The sequence below is a fragment of the Clarias gariepinus genome, chromosome 27 (genome assembly GCF_024256425.1).
Source record: "Clarias gariepinus isolate MV-2021 ecotype Netherlands chromosome 27, CGAR_prim_01v2, whole genome shotgun sequence".
Taxonomy (NCBI): Eukaryota; Metazoa; Chordata; class Actinopteri; order Siluriformes; family Clariidae; genus Clarias; species Clarias gariepinus.
Window position 1 is genome coordinate 18510959 of NC_071126.1, and position 15311 is coordinate 18526269.

At 37.8% G+C, this 15311-nt stretch overlaps 1 protein-coding gene across 2 annotated transcripts; it reads right to left on the minus strand.

Moving 5' to 3' along the window:
* Window positions 1-8600: 8600 nt before the first annotated feature.
* Window positions 8601-14651, minus strand: armt1 (acidic residue methyltransferase 1). Of its 2 annotated transcripts, XM_053488525.1 has the most exons (6): window positions 14633-14651; window positions 14391-14473; window positions 12237-12342; window positions 11494-11735; window positions 10862-11027; window positions 8601-10423 (listed from the first exon to the last, which is right to left on the minus strand). In XM_053488525.1, the coding sequence occupies exons 2-6, from the start codon at window positions 14444-14446 to the stop codon at window positions 9641-9643; spliced, it is 1353 nt and encodes a 450-aa protein (XP_053344500.1). In that variant the 5' UTR covers window positions 14447-14473; window positions 14633-14651; the 3' UTR covers window positions 8601-9640. The 2 variants fall into 2 exon arrangements, with proteins under 2 accessions (XP_053344500.1, XP_053344501.1); XM_053488526.1 differs by lacking the exon at window positions 14633-14651 and having other exon boundaries at window positions 14391-14489.
* Window positions 14652-15311: the final 660 nt, after the last annotated feature.

The following is a 15311-nucleotide window of genomic DNA, read 5'->3' on the forward strand; positions in this document are numbered from 1 at the left end:
GCTCCTCCTTCACACACACACACACACACACACACACACACACAGCGTCTGATGTTTTGCACTAAATATATTAGACTTCAATTCAATTTTAGACCTTAAAGTGCAGATTGTTTTTTGTGTTTTATTTCAAAATTGTTCTTGTTTTCTAATAAACAGACAGACAACAACATTCACCCAACACAAACAGTTAAGATATTACAGATCTGATTCTTAAAACAGAATATAAAAGGAAAAATAATAATCCTGCACCTGTTTTCAGATGAATCTTAATCAGCGTGATCACTGATGATGTCCCTGCATCATCTCTCCTGTCTCTGAACTCCTGACTGTCTCTGTATCACTGCTCTCTCTCTCTCTCTCTATACCTCTTTATCCCTCCTTCCTTTCTCTCCTCCTAAAAGAGAGAGTGAGAGAGAGAGAAACAAACAGGTTGAAAGACACGGTCGATACGAATGGCAGCTCTCCAGACACCCAGGTCATCGCAACCAGGTAAACAAGTGACAGGAGGTCAGCACATCGTTTAGCTGCCAGACCTTTTCATAGACGACTGGTTTAAAAAGAAAGAAAAGAGAAAAAAGAGAGGGAGAAGAGGAAGAAGAAGAAGAAGAAAAAAGACAATGCTTACTGGGTTTCTAGCACAAATACTTAATCTGCATCACGGCACCTGTTGAAGAAATTAATCTACAAGAAGGTCTATTAGGATAGGAAGGTAGAAATCAAAACGTATTGATGTTGAGACAGAGACGGAAAGCGGGTGGGCGGGGACTTCTGAGAAGGTTATCACGGTGCGAGGCTCTAGATGAAAAAAGGGACACCTTGGAAAGAATGACTAATTTCAAGTGGTTTGTTATACAGACAACAATTATACTAAAGCGCACTTAATTTGCTCTCTCCTGAGTCTGTGTGTGTGTGTGTGTGTGTGTGTGTGTGTTATTCGTGTGCATGCATGATTACTACAGACAAGAATGAATACTTCTTCCTGGATTTCGATGTTAGTTTAAGGACAGTTGATTGATCGATTTTTTTTTTTGTCAAATAATTTTAAAAGAATTAAGTGCATAAGTATTTACCCTCCTTAAATCGGTGTAGTGTTACAGATCATAACTGAAAAAAGACTTAAATGTGACTCATGAATTTATACAAAGTAGTTCATAAGTAAAATTAGAGGTATCCTGGAGCAAATATTACTCAAGTAAAAGTAAAAGTGCTCCATTTTACATTTCTACTTGAGTAAAAGTACAAACGGCCAAAACATGGTATCGGTGTCATAGCTAAGTGAAAAAGTAAATTTTCAAATTTTTATCTTCTGATCCATGTTTATTTTTTTTTGTAAATATACATACACGTTTATATTTTTATCAGATAAAAAGAAACACATTTGATAAAAATTATTTCATGCCCTTTTATGGTTTAGTGTTCGGAACTTTTTTGAAATTCAAATCTTCTAACAGTCTTAACTGTCATTCAGATGAAACTTGGCCGATTTAGATTTCACATGAAAAGACATAAACCTGAAAAAGTGTATTATTCTAAAATGCAAAATTGTTAAGATATTGTAACATGAATTTGACATGGTTACGGACACTACAGATTTTTTTTTGGGGGGGGGATTTGCTAATTCTGCATGGTATGCTTCAATTTAAGCAAGAATTTTTACATGTCATTTGATTCTATGAATAATTTGCATTTTAAATGATTGTTGTTTGAAGCGAGACAGTATAACGCTGAAAAATTAGGCACATATAAAATCATCTCTCCACAACGGCTGAAACAACAGCTAGTGACTTGAAATTGTTAAGGAAAGGAGGTTGGTCACTTCCATGTTGCATAAACTTCAGAAGTAGCTTCTTCTAATATGTAGAACATAAAAAAATGTACCTTCAATGTACCTATGTTGGAACAGTACTGAGATTGAATCAGCCCACAGTGGCCCTTTAAGATCTAGTAAAAGTCTCTCTCACTCTTTCTCTGTCCCCTCGGTCTGCAACCAGTTATTAAAAAAACTCTAACATAATATACAAGTTTTTGTGACTATGTAACCGTGCAGGCAACTCACCCACTCACTCACTCATCGTCTATACGGCTTCATCCTGTATTCAGGGTTGCGAGGGGTCTGGAGCCGATCCCAGGAGACTTAGGGCACGAGGCGGGGTACACCCTGGACAGGGTGCCACATGATCATTTCCACACTACGGCCAGAAAGCTGGGATGATGTACTGTATGTTGTTGAATTTGAAAAGTATGGAATTCTGTTTGGAGAATCATCAGACATGTAGGAAAATGTTCTCTGGTCTTTTTCAGCCTTGGCAGGAATCCCAACACTCCTCATGAGGAAAGCGTGGTGGTGGTAGCATCATGGTGTGAGAAAGCTTTTCTACTGCAGAGACTGAGAATCCGGTCCCAGGTGACACCAAGATACACGGTAACCCTAGAAGAAAACCTGTTAGTGCTTAAAATAAACTTAAATCTGATAGATTTTATAGCTCATTAATAATCTTAGATCCTATAATATATACTCTGAACAGGGTTTCCATTATTCAAACATTCCATTATTATTATTACAATACTATAAATACATTCTCACTGCTGTGAATGTGAGACACGCTTCATTCTTTCCACTCAAGTGAAGGTGCCGTAAACTTTTGAACTCGACTCATCTTTGATGTGGGAAGCGTGTGGTTCAGACGCTATAATTATTCACGTTCGTAACGCGATGACCCAAGTGAGAGACGATGTTTCACGCTGCAGCTTTATTTCAACAACAAATTAAAACAAACTAAAACTTTGACTTTCAGTCTGTGAGTCAGTCTAAAAGTCAACATTTAATTATGAATTTCATTAGACGATTCATTTCACATTTCATCTCTCACAAAACAGGTGGAGGTGGAACATCATATATAGACAAGTTCATACATGAGGAAAACAGTCAAAGATCACTGGGGCGGTGTGATGATGAATCAGCATTTCGGTTCTACTATCTTTAGGTTGATTACGAGGGTGTGTTCAAGTCAAACCGAGACTTTTGCTTTTGTCAAACCGGGATCATTGTATACAATGACAGCACACAGTGTAACGGGTACGACCCTCTGTGCACGGGAGCACCATAAACAGACATGAGGCGAGGTCTTATGGAAAAAATAATAATTTATTTTGGAAAATGGGGAAGGAAAGGGAAGGAAGGAATGTGCACGTGCAGGTCTGGTGGGTGGTGCCCCGCTGGCATGCGGGCGCAGGCTGGTGAGCGGTGGACAGCGGGCAGAGTGGTAGCGTGAGCCTGCTTGAACAGCAGCTCCTGCCTCTGTCCGCTCACGTGGAGTCTGTTCTTGGCGGATGGCCGAACCGGCCCCTCTCAGTCCTCGCCTCATTGAAGTACCTGGGGCGTGTTCCATTGCCACGCTTGCATGCCGCTCTTTCGCATTCTGCGCACGCGTCGCATTCACACCGCAAAGTCCAGTCTCCCAACAGACCCCGAGCTATACTCCCTGCTGTGTTTTATAGCGCGGGAAGAAGCCCAGGACCATAAGCGGCGAGGCCTCACCAGCCGTGCCTAATTCCGCTGCCCCACTCCTTCGCACAAACGCAGGCGCACGCCCATCTCAGGCGCACGCCGTGACAGCAAGTTAAAAAGATTACTAGTGCTGGGATACCCTCAAGGTAGAAAATTTTCTCAGTACGTCAGAGCCATAATCTGTCTGATTCACGTCTAAACCCCGGCATCCCAGGAACTCCTTTAATGGCCCAAACATGTGGAAATGGCTTGGAGCGAGGTTAGGACTGTACAGGGGATGTGGCAATAACTTCCAGTCGAGTTCCTGTAATGTGCAAGTGGTGCTGGTGAATGATTGTGTTCCCACAGACAGATGCATCTCTTCTGCAAATTGTTCACAATTTATCCGTCTCAGACAGGATCATCACTCATGGATGTACGGCCTTCTTTAAAACATTTGCACCGTTCAAACGTCTTACTGCCGCTAAGAGTCTCATCACTTCACGGTCTTCTAAGACATCGATGACCGTTACGTCCTTATCCACCAGAAATTTCATCACAAGTCCCACAACTCTTACAAATTGTTTGTTTAAGGACAAACAGCATGTCTAAAAACGCAGCTGTTGCAGAGAAACGTCAAAGTGTAACCTCCCTGACCCTGACACCGCGCTGACACTGGAGGCTCCTTCCATTTAAGACTAAATTAACAGCTCAAAGAAAATTCCACCGTATCAGTGATGACATGTTTACCTCCTGACCCATCAGAATTCACGCTGATCGACATGGTATAAATGTGAAATACAGCGAATTAGACTCGTCTAAAGCTTATCTAAGGTCTTGAAATGGCACCGTGACATCTACTGTGGTATACAAATGTTTGTACGCAATGTTTGATCAATCAGGGGTCAACCGAGTGAGCGGGTCCTGCAGCCAAAACCTTTACATGTCCACATTTTACACTTTATTCACAAGTATGAATGCTGAACTCTTTGTGTAACTGTTGCATTTAACTTTTTTTAAAAGGACGAGTCAAAGACAGACTTCAGTCGTGCGCCAAGGGACGCTCTCGGGCTCTTCGTACCATGTCATGTTTAACATTTTTCTCTTACAAATGCACATTGTTCCCTTTTAACGAATTCACTTACTCTTATTTGAAATCAAATTTGCAGAGAAAGAGTTTAAATACCAAACAGCTAACTGTGGTGTTTATCGTTTCCATAGTAACAGCTCTCTTACAGAGACCTGTATATCAGATACTCTATGCAGTCCAAACCCAAAAATAAACTACTGCTTAAGTGTTTTTTATTTAAAGAAGAAAAAATAAAAAAATTTATTTATCCCCCCCAAAAAAAAAGAGATATGGCAAATTTAAAATTAAATAAAAACTTTTGTTGGTCTTATCAGCACTTTCCGTGAATAGTGTCCACTGTACAAGCCCCTGGAGACAGTGTTATGATCTGGGGTTGATCAGTCGCTCAGGTCTAGACTCGTAACGTTATAGGGCAATAAAATGACGTCACCTGACCACCTGAATGTACTAAATCACCAGGTTATCACATCTATGGAGCTTTTCTCCCCTGATGGCACGGACATATTCCAGGACTCAGAGTGTGAACGAGTGTTTCTGGGAGCATCAGGAATAATGTTGCATGTTATGATTTGGTGTAAATCTTCTGCGTATAAAGACCTCATTTACACATGAAGCTCGAGATCTATTTGCTGAAGTCTATGTGAGGTCTTTAGTTAACAAACTGACAAAATTGTCTTTTCATGTCATCCCCAGGCACCGGCACCAGGAGACAAGTTCAATGTCAAAGTACATTCATTTCAATATTGTGTCTCAAGTACTCAGGCTTTAAACCCTTAAAGTTCACCACTTAAGACACCACTTGCCTATTAACACTCCGGTCCAGAAGTTCTCTGTATTTATTACTGACATTTTTTTTTCCTACTGCTTTATCCACTACCAGAGAAAGTCTATCAAGTTCAGTACGATATTTTGTTCTTTTGCAGTAACGACCTTGTAGTCGCGACACAAACTGCACTCGTGTGCTGCAAAAAAAAAAAGATACCGAACATAAAAACAGCATTGATTTTAATGTGTGTTAAACAGCATGAGTAACTCCATTCCATCACTCTCACTTACCATCGGTTATTCAATCCAACTCCATTATAGTGCTTTTAAACAGAATTCGTGTGGGTGGGGGAGGAATTAATACAGTCTCAGTCCAGTGTGAACACAGATTGTGTATAATTAACATTCAGTAGCCAGATTGTACCCTGTAGCTTATACAGTACAGTACGTACACATATACACATATCGGTCACGTCTTTAGTTTCTGCAATGTACAAATATAAAGCACACGCTCTGACACTTATTTCTGTTCCATAACATGCATATGATTATTGTAGGAGACAAGGGCCAGACAAGGAAGGAAGCAGAATTCTGCACAAAATATTGAATTATATCCTGCAGGGCTGAAATTGTTGAGTCAAAGTGATTTGTGGTAAAAATCCTGCAAAGGTGCTGTTTATGATGGAGTATTAAGGACAATTGTACGAAAAAAAAAAAAAAACTCAATTATTTTGAGGGAAAAAATATTGAATTTCTTTTAGAAAAACTTGAAGTTTTCAAGGAAATGATATTGTGTATAAATATATATATAAATTTATTATTATTATTATTATTATATACTATATATTATTATTTTAAGTCCCTCGTTGGGGAGCCATCATTAGTTTTGCATTATGCCTTGAGTGAAAGATCTCATTAAAAAAATCATACTTTAACAAATTTTATTTAGTAACAAAGAAATACTTGTTATTTTAGCCCAGAATCACTAACTCATCATAAGCATCCAGACATTGTTGTGAGCTAAGCCTAAATTTTTTTTTATCAGGAACTACATTGCAACAGTTTTTTTTTTTTTTTAAATGTCAACTTATATCTTGAAAGTTATGAAAATTCCCTGCCCTCCCAATTTTTTTTTAAATCCCATATTGGCCCTAATACCCCGTCGTACCCCATCCTACCCCATCGTTCCCCGTCGTACTAACCTGGAATCTTTTTGTTTTTATTTAACAGACAAAGCGTTAGCTAGAGCAGTGTTCCTGAAACGGTTGTTTTTTTTTTTCCTTAAAATGCCGAACCATTACAAAAACAATTCACAACGAGCAGTATTCCAATTCAATCTGTATTATAATTCTACAAATTTTATGATTTAATAAATATACAGATTCAATATACTGTATATATATAATGGATTTATACATTTATATTTTGGATGATCTTACAATTCTTAACAAACGTAGCAAATACAGTACTTAAAACTTACCACACATGACACTGTGCTGCCTGCCAATGTGTAAATAGTTCAGAGCACCACCTGTTGGATTAAATATATTAACACAAGAGATCACTGCAATTTACTCCAAAAAACTTCTGCAATGTCATCAAGAGAAAGATGGAGGGTCACAAACCATCAGGTAAAGCTGAGCTGTTTGCTTTCTTTCAAAAAAGGGGAATAAAGTTAACCAACAGCAATGTGAAAAACTGGAGGAAAAAAAGCGCATGAAAGCTGTAACTGCAAATCGGTGTTATTATTCCACCAAATACTGATTTCTTAATGTTATTTAGCCAAAGCATTAACACAGTTTGGATTTAGTTTTATTTGAGTTATTAAAGCTCTGCAAATACTGCATGATCTTGATTAAATGTGTTGTAATGATGTCCTTTAAATATACACTCTTAATAACTATAGTTATATTTTAAATTTAGGAGAAATATCGTCAGCAGTTTACAAAAAATGAAGCAAAACCATTCGTCTCACCAACACATGCACCTGTAAGAAGAAAAACATCACATTTTTTCCCCCCCAGAGCTACATATAAGATTTTTTTTTTATTGGGTCAGAGTGGCGATACATGAATCGCCACACAAAAAAAACTGGAAAAAGAACTCCATCTCTATTATTTATAAATCATAATAAAACTTTATATATCCATAAACGAATGTTACTGATTATTGCAATTTACACATCACTTTATTACCTTGAAAACCCGGTGAATCAGTTGTTTCTGAAAGGCTACATATGATAAATCACAACGTTATAAACGTGTCAATAATAAAGCTAGACTTTACAAATGATACTAAATAAATGCAATTACAGGTGGAACTTACAGACTATTTAATGGGTTTTATTTCCTCCACTCTCACTTTAACTGCAGACGGAATTATGACAGAAATCGTGACAGCGGAAGAAAACTAACTAGCTCCCCCGTGTGACTGAAAGCTGTACTTGCAAACATAAATCACAACAACTGATAGTCCCTTTATGTAATATAATAATAATAATAATAACAATAACTTTTACCATTTACATTTAAAATCACTGGCCTTTTAGATGTCGATTATAACATTTTTGTGAATTTTTTACAGAAATAAATCGCTGTCCAGAACCTGGCGAGCATTAATTTAACTAACTCCGTATTATTATTATTAATTTTTATTATTATTATTATTATTATTATTGTTATAATAATAATCAGGAAAGTTAATGAAATCAAGATGAGCTGTAATGAGAGGGTATAGCTCTGCAGGAAGAAAACTGACAATTCAAGCCTTTTTTGTGACTTTACTGAATGCAGACAGTTTAATTACCATCGCCAAAAACACACACACAATGAGGTTCACTTATCAAGCTGCATGCAAACATAGTCATGCATTCTTATGAGCATTTACACAAGAAATCTGGCACCCGTAATATTACGATGAACATGGAAAAACATATCATATTCTCACTCCTGAGTGTGTGAATTTCCGCATCAGAGGACAAACTAACGTAAACTTCAACTTGATCGAGTTCACATCATATAACCTGCACGAATGATTATTTATGACGCAAGCAAGAGCGACTGTCTGTCTCTGTCCAAGTGCACTAACATGAGGATTCGTTCTGTCTGCGCACATCTGTAAGCTGATGATGGATTTAGCGCTGTATTATTTTTATTATTATTAATATTAATAATAAATAAGTAACATATCATTGCTCAATCAAACTATTTATACTAATCAGGTAATGTTTGCGCTTACTTTTTAAAACCTTAGCATCTATTTCTTGAGTGCTCCCCGCCACTATTTTGGATTCATCTACCTTCTGACATTTCTCTGTAAATATAACAAAATATACAGTACTGTGCAAAAGTCTTGATCCCCCTCATTTCTCCATATTAAATTATGTAGATCAAATCAAAGAAATTTTATTATTAGTAATATTAGTAATTATATTAGTAATATTAGTAATTACTGCAACAGGCTGCAAAGTGCCTCAAGTGCCAATCTGAAAACTGCTAGTTTACGTAACAACCTCTGCAGCGACAACAGCAGCGACCTCATTTCCCCTCTCGTCCGTTTTCCACTCAGCATTCAGCATCAGCAGTATACTGATCATCTGTCATCATCTGCAGCCCTTTCTCACTGGTTCATGCCTTAAGTTAGATTAATTTTTTTTAAAGCTTGAATGTTTACAAGAAAGTCTCGAACTTTAGAAGCAGAATATGAAGAAATTAGGGGGAGCCAAGACTTTTGCACTCTAGTGTACTGTAGTTTGCTGTTCCATTCAGAAAAAAAAAACAAGAAAAAGTGAAGGTAAATTATATCATTTGACCAGAGGTGCACAAACTTTTGCACATTCTAATATTGAATAAACACAATGGATTATGCTGTACTGGAGGTATAATAGAGTCAGAATAAACAAGCGACAAACGGATCTGTACACATATTCTCACTGGTTTATGCCTTAAATTAAAAAAGAAAAAAGTTTTTTTTATGCTTTAATGATTCATAGGTCACTGTGTGGCTTAACAAACAAACAAAACAATGTTTAAGAAAACATTAATTAAAAAAAAAAAAAAGAAAGTCTGGAGGTTTAAAAGAAAAATATAGCAAAATAAAGGCGGGGGGTCAAGACTTTTGCACAGTACTGTAAGTTGAGTTATATTGTGTCACACTGTTACATCTACCTGGATATATAATCCAGAAAACCAACCACAGCCACCTGGTAAGACATGAAGAGAAATTGTACTGTAGTTATTTAATTACCATTTTCTCTATAACATCAGCTTTTATTTGTTATTGTCGTTCTCATGACCTCTTTATAAACCCTGTTGCTGCTCCCTGAGTGGACTGCAGAACTGGATCACTGCGTATTTGCCGCTAATCATCCAGTCTGCGTCCTGTGAGCCGAGGTTCTCCGCCCGGCCCGGTTCTAACCCGACCTGCACGTTGGCCTTCAGGGTCCTGACGCTGCACAGCGGAGCAGGCAGGAAGCCCCGGAGCGCTCGCTCGAAGGGTGCAGTGTGCTCCCACATCCTGTCTCCTGTCAGCCGGCGGTAGTTCAGGTCTCCTTTAAACAGGATCAGGTCGGACCCCTGTAGAGCGGAGTAGAGATCCGGGGCGTCCGCCGGCATGTCGCAGTACTCGTGCGGTAAAGTCCAGAAGCGATGGTCGTGATACGACCACGCTCCGTCTTTCAAGTGCCGCTTCCACTGGACACCGCAGGACGACATGTGCCTGTGATTGGACGCCGCCGTTTGCGATAGGGTCCAATCGAAATCCTGCTTGGTGACGTCGGAGATGAACCACGGGATGGACTTGCCGTGGAAGCGCACTTCCTTCGCCAAGCCGACGGAGACCATGAAGTCTGCGAGTATCAGATCTGTGACGAGCTCGAAGCCGGCGTTATCTAGAACAATGTCCACTCTGACCCCTGGCGTCTCCGTCCCGTGTAAGGCCGTCAACACGGACCAAACGCGAGCCGAATCATCCACTAGGATGAAGCGCCGAAGATCGTGCAGAGAATCCATCGGGTTGCACTTCTGAGAGTTTTCCTGGCCGCATGAGATGGATAAATCACACCTGTTTCCCCACAGGGACACCTGGGACGACACAAAATCAACAAAAGACCAACGAGGGAGAAGGTCAATGAATTAATTTTCTATTTATAAATTGATTCCTTAAGAAAAATTTATCTTATTTACCAGTACGGAAAAGCCTAACAATAAGAAATACATTTGAAATAATCTTACATAAATGCACGTTTAAATTCACTCACTATTTATGGACGGACGTAGTAAAGAGGGTGCCAATACTTTCTGTATTTGATGGGGAAATGGGACCTATTTCTGTACGTGACCAACTACAACAAACGGAGTGTTAAAGCAGGTCTGGTGAAAACTATTTTTTATTGATTTATATAAAGTCCAATCCAACGTGACTCTGGAGTGTGTGCGGGTGTTTCGCTCGTTACAGTTTCGCACTTCACACTTCTTTCTCTGGGAAACAAGTAAGAGCTCGGGCTGGAGTAAAGAATTTACCTGTAATAACCTGAGGAAATGGTCATGGAGACAATTCTTGTCCGTGGTGTCTGCGGTGCTGAGGACATCTCGCAGGTACGTACAGAGCGACACGACTGCCTGCTGGGACTCGAAGAAGCTTTCCGTCTTTGCTTCCTTAAAGGCGTCGAAATCACTGATTGGAGGACTGATTAAAAAAAATGTAAGACAGCAGAAAAAAAAGGAGGAAAAGACGGAGAAGCGTTTACTATGATTTATTACAGGTTCAAAAAGGAGTGTGTGGGTGGAGCCAGTAATGATGGTGATCACTGATTGGTCGAATTCGATAATCATAATGTAGATAGAGCATCAACACGAAATTGTTCGCAAGCAAATCGACAAAAAAAAATACATTTTATTAGTAACACTCTGCCTTAGAGGGCTGACACGAGTAATGGCTCTCAACACTCCTAAGTAATACTTGTTTTTTTTTACAGACAACATAATTTACCTTTCGCTTTCCTCTCCTTTCTTTCGGTTAGCTAATAAACCACAAAATCACAGTTCAGACTGTTCTATTGGCTTATCTCTGAGAAATAAATCATTCAATGCTAAAATGCGAAACATGTTAAAGATTGTAACCTCGCCCCTGGCACCAAACAGCTTAACCTCACCTGTGCGCCAAGGCCTCCTGGATCTTCCTGTACATGTAGCACTCCACATAGAGCCAGGGTGACTTAAACCAGCTGACCGGCTGCCCGTCCTCCATCAGGTCCTGTTGTCTCTGCATATACCGGTTCCACTCTTCCGTGTCGGATGCAGAGTCGGTCAGGAGCAGCACGGGTTTGTCCGTCTGCATCTCGTTCCTCAGCTTGGACAGGAAGGAGATGGCTCTCTTCTCTGCCTCCACGCCCACCTGTCGATGCACAAGTCACTATGACAAGAGCGGATGCAAAACCTGAGCACTTGGTCTTCACATGTGAATTACTGGCCAACCTGGATCGGATTGTTTAATCATGTGATGTAATCCTAGATTTATTTCTGTACCAAAAGCTGGCTATTAAAAAAACGAGTTAATAACTGCAAATGTTGTTTTTATATACAGGTTTTGAGGAGGCTTTCTTCATACTGTGCTGTCAAAGCTTTTTTTCTGTGTAATAAATTAAACATTTAGCATCTGACCTTTTTAGTATTAAATTAACATAAATCCTGCTCTGTTCTGCCTGATTATTAAATATATCTAACGACATTTGTCTTGGAGTTGCTAAGCAATGTATGAACAACAGAACCCATGAGGATGAGGACATTCTTTGACATGACAGTGCACAGGAGATTTGATCAGACGATTTCGTACTAGAATCCAACCTTCTCATTTTTTTTCAATGATTGACATATGTACGTTTATTAATTGTATTACCTCTCCATGTTTCTCGAAGAAGTTGTTCTTGTTTCGATGAATGGTATCGATGACTTTGGTCAGGATGGTGGGAAGCCTGTCTCTTACCGTCAGATATGCAAAAGATCTTTGGGTGAAATAAAGACAGATATTCAAACTCATGCAAACAATATACATGTATAAAACAATATACATGATGTAAACATTAAAGCACTTTTTGTAAGTCGCTCTGAATAAGAGCATCTGCCAAATGCCTAAATGTAAATATACATATATATATATAGAAGTGTTTACAATGTTTTATATACAACATAACCTTCACTTCTGTAGCGACTCAAGTTTATAAAATAAAGTGGCAGGAAGTGTAGAAAACATGAAAACAAAATTACAGTGTGGTGCGTGTGCGCAATCTATATTCATTCCTGTTGTCAATTTGTATTTTTTTTAACTAGAGTTACGGAAAAATAGTGAAAGAGTTAAAGCTAAAAATAATCTGATCGTCTATATGAATATATTATTATTTATGTCTGTCTGTCTTTCTGTAGGGCAAAACTCTCTAACTTATTAATACAAAGAAATCCCATTCTGTAAGGTTGAGTATCTTATGCCTTGTTTACACTAAGTTGTCCTTTATTGGTGGTCAGACAAATACACTCCCTGTTCGGTAATCGGAGAGTGAATCACAGATGAGAAATGGAAAAAGTAGATAAAAGGATAAAGATGAAGTTTTGTCTTGAAACCACTCCAGCGTGTTAAAATTCACTTATACCACTTCAGCGCTGTTATTTCAGCCAAAGTGAAAATATGAACTAATCCCAGTAAAAATATTCACTTTATCTTTTCTAATTAATATCTATTGGTGCAGGTGTTTGTTTACATTAAGACAGTAGCGCATTAGTAGATTATTATAAAGAAGATTATTAAATCCGACACATAACTATTCATAACATCACTTTTACTCAACATGTTGATTTCACTTATGGTACAGATTAAACTTCAGGCAGAGATCTAAACACTGCAGAAGTTTCAGTAAATTCTGTCCAGACAGTTTTGTGTGATGCTGTGAAAAAATACGACTGGACCGTCAGACAGACAGATTTTTTTTCTAAGACTGGTTTCGGGTCCTCCAGTGTATAATACGTAAAGATATTATTGAAAGAGCGAGTTCTAACCAATATACAGACAAAACCTTTTATTTATATAGATCTGGTGATGCTCACACTGTACGCACATCTATGTATTTTTTTCTCCTGCTTTCAAATTAATTTTCTTCCATTTCCTTCATTGTCTCTTTCCTCAACTTCTAAAAGAAGCTTTAATACGCTTAAATAATACAATTTTATTTCTCTCTCTCTCTCTCTCTCTCTCTCTCACACACACACACATGTTGTACTCTTTGTTTTCATTCATCACTCCTTAAATTTTTATTTTTCTCTTGCTTTAATTTGCCCTCCTATTCACCCTCACCCTCTTTTAGAAGAACTTTAACACTTTTAAAATAAAAAGTAAACACACACTTGTAAATACAACTGCTATTGGAAATGATCCTATACTCTAATAAAATTTTTTTTACATATTAAAACATTTTGTTTTTTATGCATGCATTTTAAAATGCTTAGTTATAATTTTGTAATTATTTATTTTATAGTCACCAATAAATCATGATTTTTTTTTTTTACAACAACACTATTAAAAAATTATAGATACACATTTTAATTGGAACTTTTATTATTATCATCATTATTTTTTAAGATTAAGGTTGAATCTACTCCCTGAATTAATGTTAACATCTCTTTTTTAAGGTACATGCGAATGTAATTTACCACTTTTGCTAAATAATTTTTCAATTTAGTTAAAAGGAAATAAGCTTTAGTTCAATTCTACACATTAACGGCCGCATCCCAAATCTCTCTCGCTCACTACGTTAGAGCACTACTTAAGGTTTACATTCGCGGCTAGCACGCGCATTTGGTAGTTCCCTACGTCTATAAATAAGAACTGATTTGAAGCCAGACCCACAACTAAACCGCCATATTCGGCTAGCCAGGTGGCTAAGTACAAACACTCTGCGCCGTAAATACACCATTTCCTCTGGTTAACAGTGCTAGAGCTGTTCCTAAATATATAGAAAGCTTATCAATAAAGCTTTAATGAAGCGAAAAACAACCTTCATACCCTTCGAATTTAGCTGAGAGCGACGGTGGAGGAATTAAAACGTGACCCGCCGCCATCTTGGCTAACAGGAAGGCGTTGTGAGTCTAAAAAAAAAAAAAACTTTACTTAAATCAGTTAAACAACATTTAAAAAAATCCCACCTCCCCCAATTTTTTTTCAATACAATACTCATAAGATATTTAACAATGCTTTTATATTAAACAGACAGTAATATATCTACTTAAAAACGCTACTAGGATTACTTTTAATCATCAGAACGCCATCTAATTCTCGCCGTAGACAACACCGCCCTCTAGTGCTGGCGTAATGAAATGCAGAAACCACAAATAAAATGTCAAAATCTCTATTAAAGCATTATAATAATGTTATAATATATAATAAAAATATTTTTTTTTCATGACTCTATAGTGAGAAATAATAGGATATTATGCAAAGAGCTTCTTTTTTCTTTTAATTATGCTGCTGTTTTACTGATGGGGTCTTTTCCTTCTGCCACACAACTAAAAATGAAAAGGGTATAATCTATTTAATAATAATAATAATAATAATAGTAACAATAATATAATTTACATTATAAATTTGTTTCTCTGCAAATTAAAATGGTTATTTTCCCTGCCAAGTGTTTCACTGTATTGTGCGTGTGTGTGTGCAATAGTTTAAAAGTTAATTGTTATTTACTCAATTAGGGAATTAAGACCTTGATGTTTTCTGCTGTTTTAAAAAGTTTTTGATTTTACTAACATCTGGATTTTCAATATCAGTATTGTGAAGAACGTAGCCACACCTCCTCTCTTTTCACTTCACTTTGTAGTGTGTGTGTGTTTGTGTGTGTGTGATGTCTTCCACATTTCCTGACGTTTTTTTTCTAAAGTTGTGCTTCCCCTTAAGCTCCATATCCTGCTACACGGCTACACAAAGCGC